This window comes from Drosophila serrata, unplaced genomic scaffold (genome assembly GCF_035046125.1).
Source record: "Drosophila serrata isolate PLE 108 unplaced genomic scaffold, ASM3504612v1 contig_272, whole genome shotgun sequence".
Lineage (NCBI taxonomy): Eukaryota > Metazoa > Arthropoda > Insecta > Diptera > Drosophilidae > Drosophila > Drosophila serrata.
This window is the reverse complement of record NW_028257170.1, coordinates 3,650,725-3,675,907: the sequence shown is the minus strand read 5'-3', so window position 1 is coordinate 3,675,907 and position 25,183 is coordinate 3,650,725. Positions and strand designations below refer to the sequence as shown.

Here is a 25,183-nt window from a genome sequence, read left to right as displayed (position 1 = left end):
CTGTCAGTTTTCGCCCAACCAGCTAGCCACTTGGCTTTTGTTGTGGTGCAGTTTCAGCTTCAGTTTCAGTTTCGTTTTTCTGGGGCACTGGGCGGCTCGTCAAGTGCGAATTGTTTTTGGCAGAATGCGATTAGAGGTACCTGAAATAGTTTGTGGTCTGGCCCAAAAGGCCACCCACCCATCATCAGTCTTTTCCCCCCCGAAGCCCCATTCCCCTACCATGTGTGTGCGACTCTCTGTCCCGTGTCGATAAATCCAGTCGAGTGAGCACAGAAACGAGTGAGTGTGTATGAGTGTTCACAGAGCAAAGATTGAATACACCCCTTGGCCCTCTTCAATCCCTCCGCGTGTCCTGGTATCCTGATGTCCTAGTGTCCGGCACATTCTCTGAACCTGAACCCGTATTCGCATCCGTAGATCCGCAGACAACCGCAAACACAGCGTCGCTCATTTGCAGGCATTCCGCATCGACTTCTAACCCGGGCCGATGTGGAGATGTGTGTTTGATGAGGCTGGAGATAATCGTTTGGCAATTGAATGAGTCCCACATCAGTCGGATTTTGGGTAAACCCCAACAGCTCCTCTTTTTGCATCCTAGATAGGCCCCTTGTCTCTGACAACCCAGCGAACATTGAATTGTTTAGCGAATGGAAGAGCTAATGTAAAGTTATTGTTTAGGAATGCAGGTTGGAGTTGCGTAACTTTCCTATCTTTGGCTAAAGTTTGTTGCCAAAAAGATTGGTAGACTAATCTGATTGAATTAATTTGACCTACAGAGAAAAGTGGTTGCCAAGGAAAGGAAACCAATATTTGATCTGTTTTGTGGAACCACAAAGTTAGAGCAAAGAGGTTTATCTTTAAATCATTTTGTTTATTTGATTTCATCTTTGGTTTTAGGCTTCTCAATAAATAACAATCCTCTTGGCAATTGCAAAATGTATTTATTTTACAACCTAAATCGTTTGATTTGTTATTGAAGCAAAGTATGTATAATATTACACAAGCTTTAACAGAAATTGCTATTACAAAGAATATTAGTAATTTTTGTAGCGAAAATTAATTAAATTCAAATAAATCAAAGCAAAAAGTCATACTCTGAAATTTCCCCTCAAATAAAACTAATTTAGAAATGCAGCTAATTTATGTTCCATAATATATAAATTATATGCTTCTAAAAGGGGGTTGCTCTTTGGCTAATGGTATAAAAAGAATGGGTACATAAATTTTAGACTGCAATTTCGTAAAATTAAAAATGGAACAAAATATGTTTTGCATTAGAAAAAAAGGTCCATGAATACACCAGTATTTTTAATTAGCTTATTGTTGAACATAAACCACTTTCCCTTTTTTAATTATCCTAATCAAGTTTGACTTTAAAACACGCTCGAATTAATTGCCAGACTGGAGTAGGAGGAGGAGGAGGTGTGGTTTGGACATTTATGATTACACTCGATTTAGGAGGAAGTCTTATGGGGAAATATTTCCGGCACACAATTCAGCCACAACTGGGCCACTTTACGGGTGCTCAAATTTGCAAATTGAATGGACCTACTTTCCACCGGCTTTAACCCCATTGCAATGGCCAAGTCAGAGAACATTGACCAGAGCGGGTATATAGGAGTGTGAGGTTCAGGGGGGTCCTTCGTCCATAAATAACAGCAAAACAGTCAGATAAATTTGCAGGAGCTATAAACAAGCTACTCCGGCGGACTCCCTTCTGGTTCCCGCACTCCCAACGAAATCGATTTAAATGCTCCGTTTGCGTGTTTTGTGTTCCGAGTTTGCCGGTTACCTTGAAGTCTTTATGTAATTTATACACAGAAATAAACAGGGATCAAATATGAAGACGATAAATCGAAGGTAGATACTTTAAGGAACCCTTTCTCGAAGAGGATGCCATGAGTTCAAGAAAGTGATTTAGGCTTTAGTAAATTGTTTATTAAATGCAAGAATATTTGAAATTCTTACTTGCTTAAATTGTATAGAAGGTAAAGAAATTGTTTTATTGTGGTTTAAAAAAATGCAATTATAAATCAATTCAATACACATTTCAAAAGGAATGAGCTTCTTGCTGGACTTGAGGCTTAATCAGCTCTTTAAAGCCCCATAAATTCTTCTAAATCATGTATCTTTAGCATATTTTTACATATATTTTCTTCCAGTGCAGGCCAGTACCGGTGTGGCCGCTTTGTGTCCCGGTTATAGCCGTCGCCACAAAGCGAATTTCCATGCTAAATAGCCCGACACGTGGCATCTGCCGTTCTCGACATCCTTATTCTCGTTCGCTCGCTCGCTCGCTTCCACCGCGTGCACCATTTTGATTGGCGTCTGATAAGCCGTAAGGACAAGCCGGAGGAGTCCTGGCCACCCTGCACAAGAGCGGAGGAGAGAGCGTAGTAGCTGCAGATAAGGACGGACCTCATTCAGGCAACCAACCGACCGACCGACGGCCATTTCGATTGTTTTGCCCAAACGCCAGCAAGGATTCAGCGGGGACTCAGGGATTCAGGGAGAGGGAAGGATACATTTTCCGTGTTCGCTGCACTGGTTTCGAACAAACAGATTTTACGGCCACCAAAGGCACGGGACAACCGCACGCAAGGATAATTACGTACGAAAATGCAAAACGTTCGAGGATCGAGGCAAAAGGAGGGAATCCTGTGACTGTAACTGAACTTAAGGCCAGGTAAAAAGCATGCATAAATAACTCTTGTCAAAGAACTCAAATTATGTAAATTCCTTTACCTAAAATTCCCTTCTCAATCAGCAAAACGCATTTGATTGTGCAAAAATCACGTATTCAAGCTCATTTCATTTTGGGACACAAAATACAGCTTATTGCATTTTCAGTTGCCAATTTCATTGGACAACTGCAAAACCCTTTAGGATTAGTTTAGCATTTGAAATATTTTCCAACGACGTGAGGAACCCCAAAACCAATTTCCAAAACCAGAGAGGTCAGACTGAACCAATTGCCAGGGATGTGTGTACTCTGTACTCAAAACTATTAACAATAGTCTTAAAAGTAATAAAAAGGGTTTGAATATGAAAGTTTAACTCTATTTTAAGTAAAATAAACCTTTTAAGAAGACTTTCATTTAATATAAACTGCTAATTTTTGTATTATTTATAGAAGATGAAGAGTCTTAAATAAATTTTTAGAAGCTGAGTAAGAACTGGGTTAGAACAAAAAGTATATTGCCAAGGAACCTATTCCTAAACAAGTTTTCACAGGTTATTTATAGTACAGAAAATATTGTGGATTAAAACAATGTCAAGACAATTCTTTCTGCAAACTTCTAGAACTAGTTTTCGCTTTCCATTTCAATTTTCCCTCAGGGATTTTCAGCTAGTTCTCCTATTGCTTTGACCACAGGTGTAGGTGTAGGTGTTAACCTATGTGTATTCCAAGAAGAAAGTTCATTTTCACATATGCAGCATATACAAGGGTGCTCTTGTATGCCCCAAGGGAGTGCATAGTTGCAGTTGTGTTTGCCTAATACATTGTTGCAAAAGCAAATCAACACAAATTTTGCGAAGGATACGTGTGTGTGAGCGGACTTTGTTGCCTGCCGACTGGCTCCCGATGGCTGATGCCTGATGGTGTCTGCCCCGTGTCAGGGGAACATGCAACATGCCTGCCTGGCCACTCCTCCTCCATCCAGCCTCCCATTTCCGCCCCACCGACCATAAGCCATAAGCCACCGTATACCTCTGGCATGCCCCTCCCTGTCACGAAGACACGGCGCTTGACATGCAAACACATAAACGCCATTTCGCCTCCAGTTTTGCCACCTAAATGGCAATGACATCGCCGGAGCCATAGACATAGACATAGATTTCGAAGCAAGACAAAATTGTATACTTTAGAGTCCGATTCGACTTTCTGGTTTTGGTTCGAGTTCGTGTTCGGGGCACTTTAATATGTTGCTGACTTTCAATCTCCTGTCGATTGCCAGTCAAACGAATCCCCGGGTCTGAAATGTCAAATTAATTTTATACCAAAACGAAATCAACCGAAGCGAACCCTCTTCTTGATTGCCGTGTTGACCGAGTTTTAGATTGAAAGTTTCGGTAAAAGAAAAATTATTGGTAGGGAACTAATAGAAACTACGCTAAACTAGTTAATTCGCTGATTTTGTTTTAAACAAGAAAGGAAATTAACATGGGAAGCTGTAGTTTGTATAGATCGAATAGGAAATTGATCATAACTAAGCTTAAAATGTTCACATTCTTCCTTCAAGGGGTACAAAAACCGTCTTAAATTCCCTTTATTCTTTGCACACACAAACCATATTTTGGAAATTAAAGTATAAACCCCTTAAACAGAGCTAAAAATGTATACCAATCACTGAAATAAATCTAGATTTATTATTAAAAAAGAAACGAAAAAAAACCGCCCTAAAACTGTCGATATTCTATACTGTCACATGGCAATGATTCAGGACACAGCAGGATGAGTTGGAAGGATGTCGCCAACTGCTGGTGTCCATGGCCTGAGCGAGCTGGATTCACATTTGACACGTACACACATATATGTGACAGCTCGAAAACTCGGCCTGGCTTAGGCCACATTTAGTTTTTTTTGGCCAGGTTTGACAGCCAAAATGCCCACCGTTCTGAGCGAGGACAGCGTAACTCCAGCGGGCTTAATGAATTATGTGTAAGAGAAGTGAAAGTTTTCGCACAAACTGGCCCACAAATCAAATGATTTCAGCATAAATTTTGTGTAATTTGGCTTGGCCTTGGGCTTTGGGACTTTTCCACGAAGAAACTACAGCCTATCGTTCTTGGGAAATCTAAAGGGAGGGTTGACTCCTTTGGATTGCAGTTCTCGGAATCAATTGTTATTCAACTTAAGTTGTTGGCATAATGAATAGAGAGTTAAATGCTTCCTTAGAAAAAGCCAAACGAACTGCAGTATTGCGAACTTTCAGTATTTATTGAACCAAAACATTGTGGCCTAAAAATTAATTTAGAAACTATGCAAATATAAGAGTTATGCATGACCAAACCACAGTCAGATCCATAAGGATTCAATATTTTTAATTGAAATGCTAAATGAATGCAGAAATATTGTGGGATTTATGGGGAAATTAAGAATATATATATTCGTGGATTGCGATTTGAGAGAGAATAAAGTTTTACTGATTTATTAAAACATGTTGCAGATATTTCAATGCTATTTTGTTAAGAAGTTATAAACATAAAATCAATTTTGAATAATTGTTGTATATCATATTTGAAGTCTCTGTTATCCATAGGAACATTGTTCTTCTACAGTTTCACTTATTAAACAGAAAAGATATACCCATTTAAGCTAAAAACCATGTATAGTTTTAATTTTAATCCTTTTCGCTCCTTATTGATTTATTTCTACATGGTTTTTCAGACCTTAAAGATTTGGATTATAGTTTAATGATATAGTCCGAAGAAAATACACTCTTAGGGCCTTTTATGATATTTATATTGCTTTATCCCGCTAATACGTATCTTTACTACGTTGATAACTTTAAAAACTATTAAATAATTGAATATTAAGTACCGACTTCTATTAATTAATAGAAAAAGAAAGAGAAATCAGAAAACAATTCGTTGTTTGAAGAACTTTTAGTACTCATCCTAGTACTATTTATATAAATTTTCCCAATAATTAATTCGAAATGCTTACACCCAAATATTGGCGTTAAAAAAAGGAAAGGAACGTTGCCAGGGGCAAACGGAATCTACAAGTTAAGTCACTTTTAATGAGTTCCTCTTTGCTTTATACACAGTCAGTGACTTTTTACACATCGATTATTGATCCGTGCCAGTTTGGCGCGCAGTCCTTTTGCAACTTCTTACGTCATTTGGGAAATACTCGACAACTGGTTCGCACTGGTTGGCCTGGTCTTTGGGGCTTGGGGCAACATTTCCCGCCCCCACATTTTCCGCCACCGCGCAGGATGTGTCATCATTAGGGCTCGTCGTCGTCGTCGTGCATTTCTCTTTTACCCCGCTTCGTGGTTTGTTTTTTGGCCCGGCCAATACACAAATCGATCGCTGTGGTTTCTTTCATTAAGTATATTTCGCGCGTCGGTTTGTATTTCTCGCCCGCCCCGGCGTTATTATTGTAATAAAAATTTACGTAAATCGTGCCCCAAAACCTCCTTCGCCTCGGCGTGTGCTCCCAGGACGTATGCCTCCCCGTTCCATTCCATCCTTTAGGCCAACACATTGGCTCACGCACTGTCGTGTTGGCTCGTCCTTCGGCGCAAAAAGTTTCCTTTGTTTGCCAATTTTTATGAGCAGGCCACGCTTCCGCCCAACCGAAGAACCAAAGAACGAAATGGGGCCACATTAACCGATGCCATGCCAGGTGTTATGGCGGTCAACTCAAATCCTTGGCCATCTTTCTTCTTTTTCTTCTTTTTTTGCCACCTTCTGGTGCTGTCACTGTCGCAGCTGCTGTTGCTTTAGCTGCTTCTTCGTCTTTTGGCCAACGACACCTGCAGACTAATTAATGGCAAATTCCAGTCACCTCACTTTGACATACATATATGACCCCCATTCACCTGGGTCCTACCTAGGTATAAGTTACACTGGGGAAAATAAGGAGGACTTGGAAATAGCTTCACTAATTAATATACAGGAATTTTTAAGAGGATTAATTTGAATTTCCCTATGAAATCAGACCTAGTTTCCTATTATTTCAGTTACTTTCAGACAAGATCCTTCACAAGACAGAGCAGCATTCTTTCCAGGACATGTTTCTCTCCCCTTGTTTATTTATTTCATATTTATATTTACTTGATAAACTTTCATCTTTCAGGTGTTAACTTTTTCAAGTGTGCCTAAAACTTAACGTTATGAAATCACAAAAGTTTTCCCTTGCCTTTTGTAGCTTATTACGTATACGCACTGGTGGCAATGTCAGCTAATGACATCAAAAGGATAACCCATTCCCATAATGACACTGCCGCCTTCTACTATTTATTTGAGTGGGGCGGCGACATCCTAATTGATTCGATTAGTTCCAGCTATCAATTGAATGTCTCAGACAATTTGCATCCAATGGGGGGAGGCAGTAAAAACTTTATCAAATTATTGCTGTGGGAACTATAACAAAACACACATCGCTATTCTCGAGTGAATAGTCAAAGTGATGAAAACTGGAGTGACACTTGGCGTTACGTTGATTAAGTACTCACAGTTATGGCAAATGTTTCCAAAAAAAAAGAAAGGGGGAAATAAGGATAGCATTTTTGTGTCCTTTGTGTGTGTACAATGTATGTACTATATATACACACCAGCAGCAGCTCACGAAGGCAAACATGTTTGAGTTTCGTCTTTTGGGTACTTGAAAACATTTGGAAACTTTTAATGACATTCTCGCTTATTATTTTCTAGGGCTTCGCAGTCAAGTGTTTCGTTGCCTTAATCAATGACAGACAATTGTTCCAGCAGTGGCTGTAATTAACAGATGACAAAGGCAGCTCTTCTTGAAATAACCACACCCTCTTCTCCACACATATATCTATAGAATATGTATGGAAATGTGTTGACCAGAAGGGAAAACTCGATGACACTTACGGATATTATTTATTCAGGCAAATTGCTGCTTACGAGCGTTTCATTCGCCAGCATTTTACATTCGATTTCCATTATGCCATTTGTTGCTCGAAAGGCTTTGTCAGCCTGATTTGGTTTCCGTTTCCCGGACGTAACGAGGACCAAGGACCAAGGACCATGGACCGAGGACAAGGGCAAGGGCTAGGCGAGGGACAAGGACCCCAAAAACCGTTAATACAGACACACACTCACGACAATGCCTTCTTTTGTTGGCCACTTTAGGCCTATGTGAGGCAAGGACGTCCCCTCAAGTGCTGGCAATTATTTACAACAATCCGAGAGAAAGGCTCTCTGCCAGGATCAAACGAGGCGGTGATGTCCCATACACCCACTACATTGAACATAAGCCATCGATATGCACTTGAAGAAAATAAAATTATTAAAGAGGTCACAAAACTATGGCCAAAACAGAAATTCAAAGTATGACCTATTCTTTCGAAATTCTTATTCTAAAATACAAATTTGAAACTTGATCTATTACAACTATGATTAGCTAAAATTATTCCCAGTGCATGTGCGTGTCTGTGGGAAAATAGTTTAACATTCTACGGATTTTCTTGGCATTTTCGGAATCGGAATCGTTTTGCCCAGCATCTCCTCCTCTGCCGTATGGCTTGCTGGCGAGGTTTTCATTAAGCGAGCGGAAAATGACGCATGCCTGGGCTCATTCGGGCACGCTTCGCTTCACAGGACATTTGCGGTTATCCTTTATTGTCTGAGTGGCAATGTGGCAATCTAGCAATCTGGCTGACTGTATGGCAAAAATGGGACCTCGAAGAAGCCACTCAAACCCAGTTTCCGTTTCAAAGCAAACATCATCCTCTCATCCAAACCAATCTCTAACGGCGGACAGAACAAAGGGAAGGAAAGTGCCTTGAAGTCCATTTGCTAAATAAATTTGATAAACAACGAGAGCCCAACGGCACAACGAGACAGGACACTGAAGGAAAATACTTTTACTTATATAGTTTTTTAACTATCAGTTAAAAGATAGATAGATAAAAGATATATCGATATTTGTTCAACCTTCTCTTTAGTTTTTTTTTCCTATTTTTCCAAGTACATCTATTTTATGAAATCTCCGATATTTCCAATTTACCCTTATTAAAAATGTAAGGGATCCTGGTTACTATTTTTATGCCAAATGATATCCTGCTGTAGAATGGAAACCTTGTATCCTCCACTGACCCCAATTGGCAACAAAGTGGGTGTCGTAGGTCCTCGGGGCGATGGAGGGAACTTTAGCATTCAATCTGCTGAAAAACACGAGACCAGCAGCAGTAGTAGTAAAAAACCCAACGACAGGCATTCCCCGCGAGCAGACATTTCATACTCTCAGACTTCAGGCCACTCGCATCCGCATCCGCTTTTGCTTCTGCTTTTGCTTTTGCTTTAGCACTCCTCTCCACCATTGGGAATATTAAATTCTTGATGCTATTACCCGCTTGTTGATCCACATCATGCTAATTAGCCCTAACTTTTTGACGTCGCACTTGTCGGGGTTAAAGATACCGAAACCTCTTCCCTCCCAGAGTCGCGGACATTATCGGGTTTCGGGTTTTTGAGAATGCTAATTGAGGGGTGAACGTAATTTATACGCAGTTTCGAAAAATGAAATATCGAACGACGTCAGCACGGAATTAGACCATGGAAAATGACGATGGAGACGACTCCATGGCACTCCATCTGCCTGTCGTCTGTCTGTCATGGCAGCTTAAAGTCTGGCATTAACTTTTGCCAAAAAGTTCTTTTGGAAAATGTTTAAATCCGATAAATATGACGAGCATAAGTAGGTGTTCTTCAAAAAAAAAAACTTGTGCAGGATTTCCTGTGAACTTTGCTGGGAGTAAGTTTTCTTTTTTAATTAAAACAAACAGGTTCCAAATTTTAATAAATTTTATGACTTCATAAAAAGGAACTTGAAGTTTTTACAACTTTAAAGTTGGTTTAAGGTTTAAATCAGAGAGCAAATTCCTTATAGAATTTCAGTTTAGTTACCATTAAATTAATTTAATTAAATGTGCATTGCTTTGGTTTATAATAAAGAATTCCTCTTTTTGCATTCCTAGATTTTTGTTGGCCAAGGCCAAATTTGATTGAGTTGCAGCAAAAAGGGGAGAATTCCTGACTTAAATCCAACAAATTTATAAAATTTAATTAATCCTTCAGATTTATCCAGTCATGGCCAGAAGCCCCGGCTGCCTGCCCTGTCCGATAGCAGAGGCTTTTTGCGAAAATCGCACAAATCGCCATCAACTATGTAGCACCGGCACCGCACAATCAGTGGCCATTGTCCAAGCAGGCCGCACCTCCGCTCCCCAAACCCGATCCTGATCCTGTCCAGGCTTCTGTCTCCCCCCCCCCCCTGGTATACCTTTCGTCCCTCTCACCTGGCGAGCGCGTTGGCCGAAAAGCTGAGTGAACCTGCATCGCCGGCAGCCGCACCCAGGACACAAATCAAATTAAGAACTGACAGACCGCACCACACTGAACAAACCTCAGATACAGAGGGGGAAAAATATAGGGTTCTGAATACAAAATAGATATAAACCACAAAGCTCTTTCTTTAATGATTTAAAATCTGTATGATTTCTTTAAAGAATTCAACGATTTATTTAAATTTTTTCCTTAATTAAATCCTTTTTAAATTTTCGTATAAATCTATAAGCTATTGGTGATTTTTTCTTGTGTGCACACCGAACCGAACCAAACCGGACCGGCAGTAATTACGGGAGAGTGGCAGGCGGTGGGTGGCTATGAGGTCTTGGGCTGGCCAAGCAAACCACCCACTGACCCACCAACCCACCAATAGTGCATAAATCACTTCGCATTCAGCGAACACGAAATCTATGCCCCTGACGCGCCCATCGAGAGCCGGCTGGTGATTTATATTGATTAAAACTAGATTTCAATTCCAGCCGAAGCAGCCCATTATAAATGGTAGATAATCGTCGAGTTTTTTTGTTCCCTCGAGTGCGAAGAGCCGAAAAAAAACAAATGAAATCTCCGAAAGGACTTGAATGGCTTCAGACAAGCCAGCACTCATTCATAATTGAATATCCTTGAATTAGTTTTTTTGAAACATGAAGCAAAGTCTGATTAACTTTGAATGGAAATCAAAGACTCTTATTGATTTAGCTAAATTTCTTTGCTTTTTTAAGTACTATAGTACCTTATAGTACTTTAAAATTATCAAGGAAGTTTCTTGTAATTGCTAGAAAATGAATAAAAAATTGTCAAAAAGTCCTTCGTCCTGCAAGCACAACATAGTCAATATATTAATTGTCTTTCTTAAACGTAAATATTCTGATCACGGAATTTGCGAAACTTTCAAGTGAATATTTTTTAATAGAAGTATTTAATATATATAAATGTAGCATTAATTAATTCAATTCTAATAGTTTTGTAACTTCCAAAAAGGTTATTATACTGGGTGTTAAGATATTGTAAGTCTTGAGATGTACCCGTTAATCTACTTGAAATTGTTTAAAATAAGAATAATGTTGTAACATCTGAATGGCATTAAAATAAGTGATATGTTCTTCACATCTCTCCCCACAATATGTTTATTAACAACATCATTGGTTTAAGCTTACTAATCCTATAAAATCATTTATAAAACCCTACAGGTCTGTTAAACAAACGTCATTAAATTCCTACAATTTCAAATACAACCCAGATTAACTCCGATATAAACCCGTATTTATTCTTTTCATAAACACGGCTGTCATTTAGTTGAAAACTAGTTTTATACCGAGTGCAAATTAGAGGAAGTTGGTCTGTAATTAAATGTGCGCGCATTGCACTTTTCCAACAGGATAAAAGTGAGCAAATCAGTGTCAAGGGGGAAATCCATCCTTGATGCTTGTTTGCAATTCAACCAGCGAGTCAACCAGTCAGTTGACCAGGAGGAGCTCTCTCCACTTGTCGCTGTCCCATTCCATGTTTGGCCATCGTTTCCGGATAACGCCGTTCAATTTTCACCCATGTTGTTGGGTTTTGCGGTTCCCGGTCCCCGGTCCCAATCCCAGGACTCTGTGTCCACGTCCACGTCCATGTCCTCGTCTACGTCTACGTCTACTTCTCTCTCTCTCTCTGTGCGAATGGGCTTCGTGCGGTTCGTTTTGTGGATTTGTTTTCGGTTTAATTAATTTTAAAATGGACTTCTACCTTGGCGCTAATTGCACTGACTTTGATTTATGTGTTCAGATAATGACCAAATTGGTTTTCAGGATACCTCTAGCCATCGTACGCCCACCTGTCGTTGTCTTGCGAACTCCGAAGGATGTGGCACGCTGGGCCAGGAGCATTTCAAGGAGATTAATTCAAGAAAATAGCTTGGAAATGACTTTGTGCCGGCCAAACAGAAGGGGCCTTTTGTTGAGAGCCAACTTAAGGATTTAATTGATTTCTTTTATTTTATTTTAAACAATAATAAAATGAAGGTCGCTTCTATTTTAAAGCTGTGTCTAGGAGGGAGCAATTTAATACCTTATTTGGTAAGGGAATTATAGATAACTCCATTTTGCAACTATCCAAGAAACAAATATATAAAGTTTCCGGTTGATTATTCCTCATTCGTTGCGTTTTCTACTTTTCAAATAAAAAGTTTGCTACCATTTCTTACTCGTACATACGATTCGATTGGTTTTATGGCAGATATAAATTTTATGCTGCACTGGATTCATGCTTTGCCGCATTTTGGCCAATTTATTATTGTTACCCAATTTTCTTTTAGCCGAATTTCGCCGTTCTTCAATTGATGCTCATAAACTTTTGGCATTTTAAATTTAAGTTCTGCTCGTGGAGAAAACTTAAGGTCCCACGTACGTACGTGGAAATGGAAAGTCTTAGCAATGGGGGATAAAAAAAATGTAGAAGAAAACAAACTAAACTCATGGGGATGCTTAAGATCTTTATCTCAGAATATTATAGTATGGAAAAAAAAACAAGAAAATGCAAGGGAAAATGGCTAAGTCAACGAAACGTGACGTAGTTTAATGTGTGAATTAATTATTAAGGGATCATTCTTCTTCATTTCTTTAAAGTTTAAACAGGGGACTTTTAAAACATTTAATTTAAATCCCAAATCCCAATTTTCAACCTTTTTAAAAAAACTATTGACCTTGACCGTTGTAAATTCAACAAATCAAATGGCCCATCTAAAAGTGGTCTCCATTTCTTTGGCATAAAGCAGAGGAAATGTGGGTGCATTCATTAAAGTTTCGCAAGATTCTGAACTTGGATATTTATTTTTTTGCTAGCCAAATAAGTAAAGGAAAAGCAATAATTTCCCCCTCGAATGGAGGCCAAAGGCAAAAGAGAAGAAAAAAAAAGAAGATGTTCAAAGGCGTCTGTAGGTTTTTCCGTTTGCAAAACTTTGCATCGAGTTTGTTTCTCTGTTATCTCGAGAGGAAATTTTTCCGGCCTCGTAAATAACCAGATAATTTGTCAAGGTCTTAAACTTACATTTAAAAAACTTGTCTCGTTTTCTTAAGTCTCCTTAGCAGGTGCAACATTATCAATTACCTGAAATGAAAGATAAATTTTCGTTTGGGGATGAGTAAGGTAGGTACCTTGATGGCCGATAATTAAACTTAAGTAATGGAGCCATAAAGAACATGATTGGTGAATATTAAATATAACATTTTGTTCAAGCTCAAAAAATGTTAATGGTGGCTAATTAATCTTGAGTAATTAGCACATAAAGGAAGGCCTTTACAAAGGGAAATAGCTCAAGCCTGGAAAAATAAAAATAACAATATTTAAGCATACTTTATCTCCCCTTAAAAAAAGTTACAGAATTTCTATCAAGTCAGAGGAGATCCTAGAAAGCCATAGACTTAAGGTGTCACATGTGCTACGAATAAATTCCTGCCCATTCCTGTTTACACACAAAATTCCTTGTTATGTTTTGTTTATGAAAAATTCCCGACAACGCCGACCCAAAAGTATGCGGCAATAATTTTCACATTAAAATTGATTTATGATGACGCTCCACGGCATCCTCACGCTCCACCATATATTTACAGCAGCCACATCCTCCGCTTACATCCATATACACATACATATATATATAACTGAATATTTGGCAGCCGACGCATTCGACAAATCTTGGAGCTATTTGTGTTGGCTCCCACATCCGGCGAACAGGCGTCGGATGACCAAACAAACCATTGGAATTGGCTTGCAGCCTTAGCGAGTCCTGCCAGCCATAAATCATTTCCCTTGGCCACATCTTCTTCGTCGTCTGCTCCTTCTTCTGTTGGCATCACGAAGGAGGATTCCTTGGCCAGGATCCTCTGCATCCACCCTGCCCCACCTGACTTTGCACCTTTTTTTTCGGTGCCCCGGACGTCACGAGTACCAAACACGGACGTCATCGGGAGACCTGTCTTAGTTTTTACACTAGCAAAAAATATATATTCATTTGCTGCTTAAGTAAAAAATTAATTGAAATAAAATATACATACATTGTTTAGCAAAAAACCAATTAAAAGAAATACCTTTGCAGGGTATTAAAATTTTAGTCAGAAGTTTGTAATTATGTGAAGGAGTCATTTCCGACCCTATAAATCATATATATTCTTGAACAGTATCAACAGTCAAATCAATTTAGCCATGTCCTGACGAAAAATAAATATTTAATTTTTTTTTCAGATTTTTGAAAAAAAGGTAAGGTAAGTTACATCGTTGAAATTTGCAAAAATTTGGAAAAATTAAATTGAGTATGCAGATTTATTAACTTAATAAAAACTAGCATAGAACTGCTTTACGATTTTAAATTAGTTTTTTTTTTTGGCTGAGGATTGTGATTTTAAAATATGGGTTTGTTGAAAAAATTATTTTTCTTCTTTTTTAAATGATGTAAAAAGAAATAAACTTTGAACAAATCTTGATTATAAAAGGTGTTTCTAATTGAATGAATTCAATGGGGTTCCATCTTAATTATTCCATTATTATATGAAAACCACTTTCTTTACTTGAATTTCTACCGATTTCTGTAGTTATTTAAGTAAAATTTTCTCCCAGTGCACAACTGTCCAGCACGGCGCTCGCTCATAAACGAAATTTATTAGCATTTAAATGTTTCAACGGAGGATGGGGAACCCCCCGGCATGGGGAATGGGGGAGTTGGCCGAAAAATGGCGCACATATGGGCTGCCTAGGTAATGAATATTACAGCAGTAGAGAATAGCGGAGGGAGGAGGGAGGAGGAGCTAGGTAGGAGGAGCTCCACCATCAGCATCGATAGATGCCGTGGGCCGTGTACCGTGGACCGTGCCAAGGGAAGTATGTTGCATAAGCCAAAATTAGTTTATGCATATTTGAAGGTTCCAAAGAGGGGCCCAAGGACTGCCGCAGGAGAGAGGGACACCCACACACACACACACACACAGAAGAGGCTCTTGCCTTTGTGTTTCTTTTCCAATAAAGCAAATGCTGTGCTCCGCTCCGACATGATTACATTTATCTAGTACTTCTTTTTATGCCCAAAAGTGTGCTAAGCATTACAAATTCACAAATCTCTGTGTCGCAACAAAGGAAATAAACGCCAGCAGCAAATTCTCCAAGGAGGAGGCCAACATTTAATCCACCAGCTTCAAGAAGATATCATCGGAGTGTAAATTTAAATGTCGCATTTCTTTAACACTTTTACATGGCAAAAATTCCCTCAAGAAGAACGACTGCTTCGGGGGAAAACCAAGAAACAAAAGATATCCTGTGCTGTTGCTAATCCTTAAAGTAAAGCGATTAAAGTTGTTATCTAGATTAAACATGTAAGATTGAGCTCCCTATCAGTCTTTAATTGAAGGTTGTATCTATAAAATGTTGCTAAAATTTGAAATAAAAAAGATAACAAAAACTTTAATCATTTTAAAAATATAAAAACTAAGCTTCTACATTTTCTATTTATTTTGTATCATGGCTTTAAATTAAACTGCCAATTTTTCTTTCAAAATACCTGCCTTTTTTTAGTAAAAATCCTGACAGAATAGTAATATCATTACAATATGCTTATAAATAAAACATTTACTAAATGGTTCCACCATTTAAATGGCAAATGCACAAATGGCAGTCCATAACATTCATTAATAATGAAAGCTATTGAATTAAATGATTCCATTGAATTTTTATGAGCATATTTCCACATCCATGTTGCTTTTATTGCAAAAAGGAGGAATAATGCAGATTGTTCAGAAAAAAAGGTTTCAAACCTCTATGTAGGTCGAAATGGCATCACAAATTTAAATTTTAAATTGCTATTTGTCCTACTATTTCAGTTGCTTTGAACTTTTGAAAATTTGCACCCTGTCCTGTCAATCAAATGACCCTTTAAAGCCGTCAAACCAAACGTCAACATCAAGGACATCAGTCGAATGGCTTTCAATAAGGAAAAGTGACACATCTACCAATGATATTATACAAGGCGATTCGAGGGTATTAAAGGCTTTACACGACAATTAAATTATAAAACTTTGTAACTTTGATAAAGCTGACCTCAGAAAATAATAAACCATAAAATAATAATAATAACTATATAATCTTTTCATTCAATTTCAAATGAATTCAAGTTGATTAGGTATTGCAGTCAGTTCCAAAAATAAATCAAGCAAAAAAACCACAACTTAATGAAGAGTAATTCTTGTAAGTTGTTTGTAAATTAGTTAGAGGAAAAGTGGTTAGCAGAGTAGCAGCTGGTTTGAAGTTTGGATTCTAAAATTATTTGTAAGCTGTAACATGCAAATTTACCTTCAGAAATAACCCCAATCAATCATTTGTATACTATTTTAGGGCTTTTCTATCAGAATAAATTTATAATTAATTTAATTATGGAATGTTTCTAGGAATTATCGTGTTTAATCTTTAAATTCTACAAATAAATACTACAAAACCCATTCAAATTCTCCGTGTTAATAGGTAAAGAAAACTGCCTGAATCCTTGCTGTTTCCTGCCCTTTTGAATGCAAATTAAGCAAAATACCAGTCCTGATAGACACTTGTGAAACGCACTGTAGGCAGGACTATTGAAAGGATAACGAATCCTTGATGTTTGCAAGCAAACAATCATGTGTACGAGTTCTTGTTTACCGTGGATGCATCCAGCAATGCGGCCATACATATTTCAATTGATTTGTTATTGAACGTGAGGGAGGCTTTAGTTTACTCAGTCAGATATAACTCTTGCTAGCTTGTTTCCTTTGTTTTTCCTCAATTTTTCTTATTTTTTTGTGTTTTTCCACAGCACCAACAACAAACAGCACAGCACACAGCAGTTCCTAGGCGAATCGAAAGTGTTTAAAGCGCGGCAAAAGTCGAAAAGGCGAACGAAATCAAATCGGCGGTCGAAAGGTCGACGGTCGGCAGGTCGCGGTCTGCTCCACCGTTATTTTTTTGTTCATCCGCACTGTGGGACGGCTGCCGACGAACTGAGGCGACAGCCATGCCATCCGCTCGTTTAAAGGACGACGACAACGACGAAGGCTGCCTGCTAGAGAAGCCTGCCAAAACACTCCTCGCCTGATAAGGATAACGACACGAAGATGGGGACTCGGTTAAACCACTCGGGCGTATACACAATGCGACTCACAGGCCTATAAAACTGTGCCGATACGGTTACGGGAAAGGTAATAGAAATATAATATAATGGTATAGCTTTTTAATACTACAAAAAGTTATTAAAAATTCTCATAGTATACAAAATATTTTAAGCAATTTATGCTTCAAATAAAAATGCATCTTTTGTATTCCGAAAAATACAGCATAAATAGTTGGTTCATTCATAATAAGTTCAAAAAATGTAGCACGAAACTGTTAAGCAATATATTTACAAGTTAATTTATGACCTTAACCTCAGGTAATTATTTAACAGGTAATTATTATAGCCCTTAGGCCATGGCTTGTTAGTTTCATTTAGGCATTTAACTTAATTTCAAGGGCTTAACAAAATTGGCTAAAATTGTAAAATTAGGCGAGAGTTTAATGATCTTTAAAAGACGTATATATAAAAATTATATAAATTCGTACAATTCTAAAACTTTTAAGTTTGTTATTAATTTTTATGTTAAACCTTTTAGCTATTTAGCTATCAAGCAATTAAACATTATTTGTTTAAGTAATCCAATTAAATTTTCAGTTCCCCAAAATCCTATATTTTAGATATCTTAATTAAATCCTAAACCCTTTTGGTTCTTATATCTTAACCGCTGCTGTGCGTATGTATATTTTGTGTTTCTAATAATATGAATGCAAGCGTAGGGCAAATGTCATAAAATATCAGTCAAAAATTTCAAAGTTGACAGTAAATAACCGTTCCGCATAAAAAACAACATATCGTAAATGTTTGTTCAGCCGCACATTTTTTACTTATTAAGAGCTGGGGCCCAAATTAATTTTGAAAACATTTTTTAGTAGGCCAACTATATTTTTTTGATGCAATTACTCAAGTGGCGAAAACTTTTCAATTGCGATTATGTATGTTTTGAACTCGACGAGTGATAAGCATCTCTGCACTCTCTTCTGGCACTCTTTTCTCTTTGGGAGAGCTTTGTGCGCACACTCAAAAGCGCAAAGGTAAACAAACGGAACTTTCATTCATAAAATAGCAACAACGCAGCCGGCAAAAGAGACGGCCGAAGCGAGAGTGAAAGACAGGTGAGAGGGGTAGAGGGGCCGAGAATTCAAATGGTAATCAAAACAAAATTGAAAAGCTTTCCGCCGCCACATGTGCACATCGCGGTTTTGTGAGTCACTCAGCACGGCCAGTGTCTGCGAATTAATTTCGAGCCGCCCACGGAGAGCACTCGGTTTTAAATCTCATTACCAAATCGCCGTCACGCCTCATTGACGCCAGGTAGCCCGAATATGGCAGGTAAGGTAGTGTTCCGCAAAAGGAATGCCAATAATCGCACGACAATTACAGCTGTAACGTTTCAATCGATTGCAAGCTCTGACTGCTATAGCACCCTCTGGGAAAGTAAGCTTATATTAACAGTGCTGTCGCTATGGACTTTTGTTTGTGGAATAAGAGTAAAAATTTTAATTCAGTAATTAATTGAAAAATGCTAATAAAGCTTCAAGGGGTTTATAAAGGTAGTGTTGTCAGAAAACTGTGTAATAATTTTAGACTGAGTAGCCACCATCTTATATTAATAAGACATAAAGCAAAGATTTTAAAACATACTTAGCTAAAACTCTTACTAACTGATATTCCATTGGTTTAAACTTAGCATCACTGTTAGCAGTTAACTTGTGTCGCCAGTCAAAAGCTTTCAGTTATGAAGCAGGTACTCTTAGGTTCTTATTCTTTTCTCCTCTCTTAAATATGTCATAAGCAATTAAGAGAGAACTCCAAAACAAATAATGCAATTGTATTGGTGGCAGTTGCATGCCGGTTTTTTGTTCCTCTGCCGGTGATTCATCGGCGACAAATTCCAAAATTAAAGACTCTTACTGAAACTCCACGAAGAATCAATGAAGAGAGGCAGGAGAAGAAGCTGACGAAGAATGTGAAAGAGGGAGCCTAAAGAAAGAAGACAGCAACCTCTGGCCTTGATTTGGAAAGAAATTCCATTACATTGCCTTTTCAAGCTTTGAAAAATTTGCATTTAAATGCGAAATAAAGCTATAAATGTGTTATATATCGACTGAATTGGAATAGACTCTTTAGATATAGAAACCGATTTTAATTAATAAAAATATATACAAAATAGGATTTTGTGAAAATGAAACTATACACTTTCTTTGGTCACTGGAACCAGTTGGAAATTTCAGCCACAATGCAAGTCGTAACCAACTTTTTAAAAACTAAAAATTAAGCAATTTAGTAGATTCATTTGAAAATTAAAAATTAAATACAAATAATACAAAATTGTCATCTAATTCACATTGCTATTGTGTTCTTTTCCGGTTTACTTAGCACCCGAGTAAACATACAAAAAAATATACAAACATATATTATATATCTCGTACAAAGTAATATTATAATCGTGTTTACAGACACATTAATGGATCTGTAGGAATCTGTATCTGTATCTGAATCCGTATGTATTCGCGGCACTCAATGACAGGTCATAAAAAAACCTCTCGACGAGGTGTGATGTCATGTCTGTTCCATGTTCTGAAACTTATGATTTATACATCTAAAATTTAATGGTGCATATAAAAAATATAAACGAGCCTAGAACCAGATGCTAAATTTATAGTTCCCACGTTCTCAAGCAGCAGCAAAAAAATTCTATGCATATTGTTTGTTTTATTATCAGAATTGTTTTATGTTAAAGAGGCTTTTCCAAAACTTAAGGCTTTTGTTTTTTGAATACTCACATACAGTTTTCGTGTTTTTAAAATAAAGTCATGCAAATATTTAGGATATTAATCACACAGAGATTGCAAAAAAGGTTTTGCATGTGGCAACCATACTCATCAGTTGCTTATAACCCTCATTTTAATTTTTAAGACATTAGTCAGAAATAATAAATATTTAATTATTACTGATATTATTTACTTTTTGTCTTTTTATGCAGATTTTTAACCTAATAAGAACTAGCATTAAAAACCTTTCAAATTAATTAATTTTTGGCTTAGTTATGAAAGTTTTAAACCTTTAAGGAACACGTGAATACTGTGTAGATATCCAATTCGATCTATAATTTAGTTGCAAACTGCAATTGTATATAAATTTCGGTTTCTCGAAGTTAGTTTCACTACTTGTTTTTTATATATTTTTTATAATTACTCATGAAATAACAGACCAATAAATCCAACCATACCCTGCCTTACTATAATAAGTATCTCTTAGATGTGTTCGGAATCTCAACCGCAGACGAGGCTGCACAGAGTCGCCAATTGTCGCTATCACTTTACATTGTTGCCTTCCAATTGATTTGAAATCTCAATCTTAGAGCTATGGGTATTGTGCTCGGGTTGAGTTAATTGAAATGCAGATTAATAACAGTCTCTCCTCAATCAAAGTGCAGGGAATTAATTTAATCAAATCAAAGCTATCGATAGGCAAACTGAGGCAAGGTCAGCCAGCAGTGGGGACGACTTTCAAGGTTCGGGATGCATTATCAGGAAAAGGGGGGAATGCCAGACCTATGAGTATTCCAAAAATAAATGAAATCCATTTGGTGACGCAAGAATGAACAACAGTTTCCGGCCTTTACAGCTTTTGTTTTCCCACATTCTGTGGCTTTGTGGCCGCCATGAATAATGCTGCTCAATAATGCTGCTGCGAAGCCACCGAATCGGAGCAGCACCTGATATCGCATTGTAAGGGCGATAACATCGGGGTGATAAGATAACCGGGCGGGGCTGGCGCAGGCGCAGACGCACCTGTGGACGCCAGTAACTGCCAAGAAATTAGTAACCCATTTCGGATCGCACCTGTTATCGGCATTTGCTCGTTATCTTATCGCTGACCGTGTATGCTTAGATTGCAAAAGCTACAAATTCTTGGCGACAATAACGAGAGCCGCAGGTTGACTTTCAGTGATATTTTCAGTTTAGTCGACGAACGACAACGATACGAACACGAATCATTTGTTGTAGTTTCCGCGTGAAAATTACAGAAAAGATTGTGAGTGATTAGAGAGAAAGAGAGGTGCCAGCAAAACAAGTGGAATACTTATAGTATATTTACATATTCCAGCTAAAAAACATCAACAACGAAATCAGCAACTAGTGCAAAATGGTATCCGTGGAGACAGTTGGTTCTATTTTCATCAAGGCCCTGAAGCTGGTAAGCATTAGTTTTCACCCCAATTTTATTTTTCCTTTTCGGAGTTGAGCAATAGCCTCTGTAGTCGCAATAACTTTTTGCCTGATAAGCGCTCGTTTTATCAGCACCACAGGGCGTATTAGCAATATTACTCATACGCTGTGGTGTACAGCAAGGCGTGGCTGAAATGTGATTCATTTTACGGACTATTCATGACCTCATTGCATCCTTTTTGATGTCCTTTTTTACAGATCATTAACCTGGTGATCATCTTCCTCTATCGCTGGGGTGATGGTGGCGAGTTCCTGGGCATTGGTGGCACTTGGAACCTGAACGAGGAGAAGAGCGCCGATGCGGAAATTGTGGCCTCGGGAGTTATGGTTGGATTCTTGATCTACACAGGATGTCATACAATTGCCTATGCCTTTGGCACCACCAAGCATAAGGGGTGAGTCTAGGGAGAATCTGATATAGTGACATATAAAAGAGAATTGTGCTCTAAGAACCTGCATCTTAGAGCAACAAATAGCCTTGGAAACAGTTGAATTGGTTTCCGGTTTGCTAAGTTATATAGTTTTAGCTAACATTAATTCAGCATTTTGTTCTTGAAGAATGCCTTATTAGGTGTAAGCTTTATAATTTGCATCTAATTACAATCTTTCCTCTATTTCAGAGAGCTCTGCGACACCATTATGAACGTGGTTGGCTGCATCATGTGGATCGCCGTGGGCGGAGTTGCTCTGCATTACTGGAAGGGTTACATGTCCGACGAGGGATTCTTGTATGTCAACTCGGAACGCCAAGTGGGCATTGCCATGGGTTCACTGTGCGTCATCGAGGGTGCACTGTATCTGCTGGATACCGTGCTGGCCTGCATACACTATTCGAAGGGCGACACCGACTATACCCAGTAAAAGTGTGACAGCAAATGCGGGGAGGAGAATCGCAATCGCCGAATAATACAACACATCAACATTGTTTGTCTTTATACATAGAATCGTTTTAAGTGCAAATTAGTTTATATCCGCAAATCCAGCTACTTTCGTAAGGGTCAAATGTCGTTGTTTTATACACTAACTGTTTAATATTTTCTATTCACGCCCCATAATATTTTTTTGGCAAATACAAATAGTTAAGACCACGCCACGGAAAAGTGCTTTTGTAAAAAAGTTGGAAAGGGAAATTAATGCGGAGAAAAGAGCGAAAAGTTGGAAATGTTTTCTGAATTATAATACCAAAATTCGTTGTACGGATAGACTAGATCAGATTTCTAGATTCCTCATTGATTTCTTCATTGACAACAAAAAATAGGTCAAGAAATGGATTGTGACCAAAATCTTGGGTATATAATCACGACTTATCGCACATAATCGGTAAACAAAACCTTCAGCCAATCTATAGTTTTATCTTTGAGACCTGTGGTCTAATATTTGCTTTACAAAGAGGTTACCTTATGGAGCACGCAACTCCAAATATAATGAGTAAATAAATAAACATACTAAGAGGTACGCAAGTTTTTGTTTAAACGACTAAGAAATATAGATATTTATGAAGGTTAAACTGAACAAAATAATGAAACAAGTGAATAACTAAGAAATAGATTTACAAATACAAAGACTCATTCAAGGATTTACAATGTTTATAAGAACGAATAACCATTCATTTCTAAACACTAAATTTCAACTTCATCAGTAATTTTTGACTAATTACAAAAAATCTGTAGACAAGCAATTTAGAAGACTATTTTTTTTCCAAAAGAAAGGAAAGCGTTTAAGAAGTATGAAATGTTCAATGGTATTTGGTACTTCCGGAGAGAATTAAGGGGTATTTAATGAGACATTGACCATTCCAAGTAATTTTCTGCATTTATCAAAAGACCATCGACTAAAGTCATATAATGATGCGTCATTTTTATGACAGAATCTGATAAGGAAACTCAGGAAGTTACAAATAACAAAAAGGTACCTCTTGAAAAGACTTTTAAAAAATACAAAGAAAACATTTGTTTACAAGCCAAGCTATATGTTTAAAATATGTTTAGTTGAAAACCTAAATTGGTCTTTGTATTGTTTTCATGGGAAACAAAAGGCTTACTAAAAACCAAATGTTCCACTATAATTAAATACCAAATGTGTTATTTAACACAAACCATGAACAATAGGGATTGATCAAGAAGTGTATGAATAATATGATTAACTAAAATAGGAATGCTAAAATAGGGATGCACTTACCTGTTTCCTTGGATTCCCTTGCCCATCCACGGCGTCTCGTTCCCGCTGCTGCTGCTGCTGATGATGATGTCGCATGCTGCCACTCCTGCCCACCCGTTTCGAGCAAAGGGCACACGCTCGTCCCACGGATCCATCCTCCAGATTAAGAGCATCGAAGAGCACCGCCTGATCCAGGATAAAGGAGTTCCGCGTCCGCAGATTCAACAATTCCAACGTTCGCGAATCCAAACTCTCTCGATATACATTGTGCACTCGGTCAAGGTTGTGCTCATAGTCAGTATCCAGGTTGTAGGCACTATTCAAGCTGGCCATGCTGCTCCTTCCCTCCAAGGAGGTTTTGCTTCTGCCCTCCAGCGAGGTTTTGCTGCTCCGCTTCCGACGCCTCACCACCGTCCGGACCGATTCGTCCAGTGAGGAACCTAGGGGGACGGGTGTCCGAGGCGAAGCTTCACCCAGTGGCGAGGGCGAATGGGAGTGGGAGTGGGAGTGATGAGCCAGAGCCGAGGGAGGCAGCGGCAATTGAGTGGCGGTGGGCACCGGCTGCTCTGCCAGACTCATCAAGGACTGCTGCCGCTCCAGCTGCTTTTCGTAGCCATTAAACTTGTCGTAGTCGATGAAGGACATGTTGGCATAGCTAACCATGTTGTCGATGGCTTGCAGGGATTGCAGCGAGGCACTCCACTTGGGATTCATCTTCTCCTTCTTCTCCGCCCCGCCACTGCTCCCGGTAAGTCCACTAAAAGTGCTCTTGAACGAGGCAATCAGGGTATTGGATCGCCTTTTCTGGAAGTTCAACTGCGGATTGTTGGCGGGCTCCGTGTGATTGAGGGACAGTAGCGAAGCCTTGCGCTGAACCGGCTGCAGGACCTCCTCCAGTGGGGTAGAGGTAAAGGGTTGGGCGGATTGGCGGCGCTTTGGCGTCCTCACCGAACTCGTGAGTTCCGTTCTTCGCAGGAGCACGGGTGAGTTGTCCTGCAGATCCGCCACCGAGGTCTTGCGCGGTGAGGCCGGCGAGGTGAGATCCCCCGACTTCTCCGTCTCCTCGGACAGCTGCTCCAATTGTGGTTCGATGAAACTCCTTCGATTTGGCCGCCTCATTTGGATCATGGAGCGACTCCGGGTGAACAGAAACGGCGTTCGGCTGGAGTCCAAATCGTCGTCAACCTTTGATATGTTCTCCTTGCTGCCGGTCAGGTGATTGAGGAATTTGGAGAACTTGTTGCGCAGCGAGAAGCTATTGGATCGCTCCATCTTGGGCACACTCTCGTAGCCAGGCAGTGTGGTTGCACCCATGATGAGTCCTTGGTTCCTACGATCCGCCTCGTAGTGTTCACGAAATTTCTGAGCTGTATTAATTGGCGCTGACGTACTGTTTTTGCTATTGTTATTCGGCACTATGTGGCTGTTGTTGTTGTGGTTGATGTTGCTTTGATTATTGTTATTATTGTTGATGTTATTTGGCTGATTATTCTTCACATTCGTCGGCGTTTTGACTTTATTGCCATTCGGCAGTTGCTGCTGCTGCTGTTGTTTCTTTTTCAGTGTCTTTTTCTGCGCCTTGGTTGCGCTCTTCGTCTCCTTGTTGGAATACATGCCGAAGCCAGCGGACTTCAAACCC

The 25,183-nt window shown here is 38.8% G+C and overlaps 2 protein-coding genes across 16 annotated transcripts in view; one reads left to right on the top strand and one right to left on the bottom strand.

Annotated features, from left to right (window-relative positions):
- The window catches only part of LOC110178548 (uncharacterized), a 58,592-nt gene that overhangs the window by 24,026 nt on the left and 9,383 nt on the right, over positions 1–25,183 (bottom strand). For 8 of the 14 annotated variants that reach the window (XM_086834287.1, XM_086834293.1, XM_020945713.2 and 5 more), the window contains exon 2: positions 23,566–25,183. In XM_086834287.1, the coding sequence (XP_086690413.1) occupies positions 23,566–25,158 (1,593 nt within the window). In that variant the 5' untranslated portion in view covers positions 25,159–25,183. Of the gene's footprint in view, positions 1–13,080; positions 13,141–16,704; positions 17,107–23,565 lie in introns of those variants that run through there. The other 6 variants (XM_086834283.1, XM_086834284.1, XM_086834290.1 and 3 more) reach the window with 3 other exon arrangements.
- Positions 20,509–22,475, top strand: Ssk (smooth septate junction protein snakeskin). Of its 2 annotated transcripts, none has more exons than XM_020945714.2 (4): positions 20,509–21,193; positions 21,266–21,355; positions 21,586–21,782; positions 22,008–22,475. In XM_020945714.2, the coding sequence occupies exons 2-4, from the start codon at positions 21,305–21,307 to the stop codon at positions 22,246–22,248; spliced, it is 489 nt and encodes a 162-aa protein (XP_020801373.1). In that variant the 5' UTR covers positions 20,509–21,193; positions 21,266–21,304; the 3' UTR covers positions 22,249–22,475. The 2 variants fall into 2 exon arrangements, with proteins under 2 accessions (XP_020801373.1, XP_086690421.1); XM_086834295.1 differs by having other exon boundaries at positions 21,105–21,193; positions 21,248–21,355.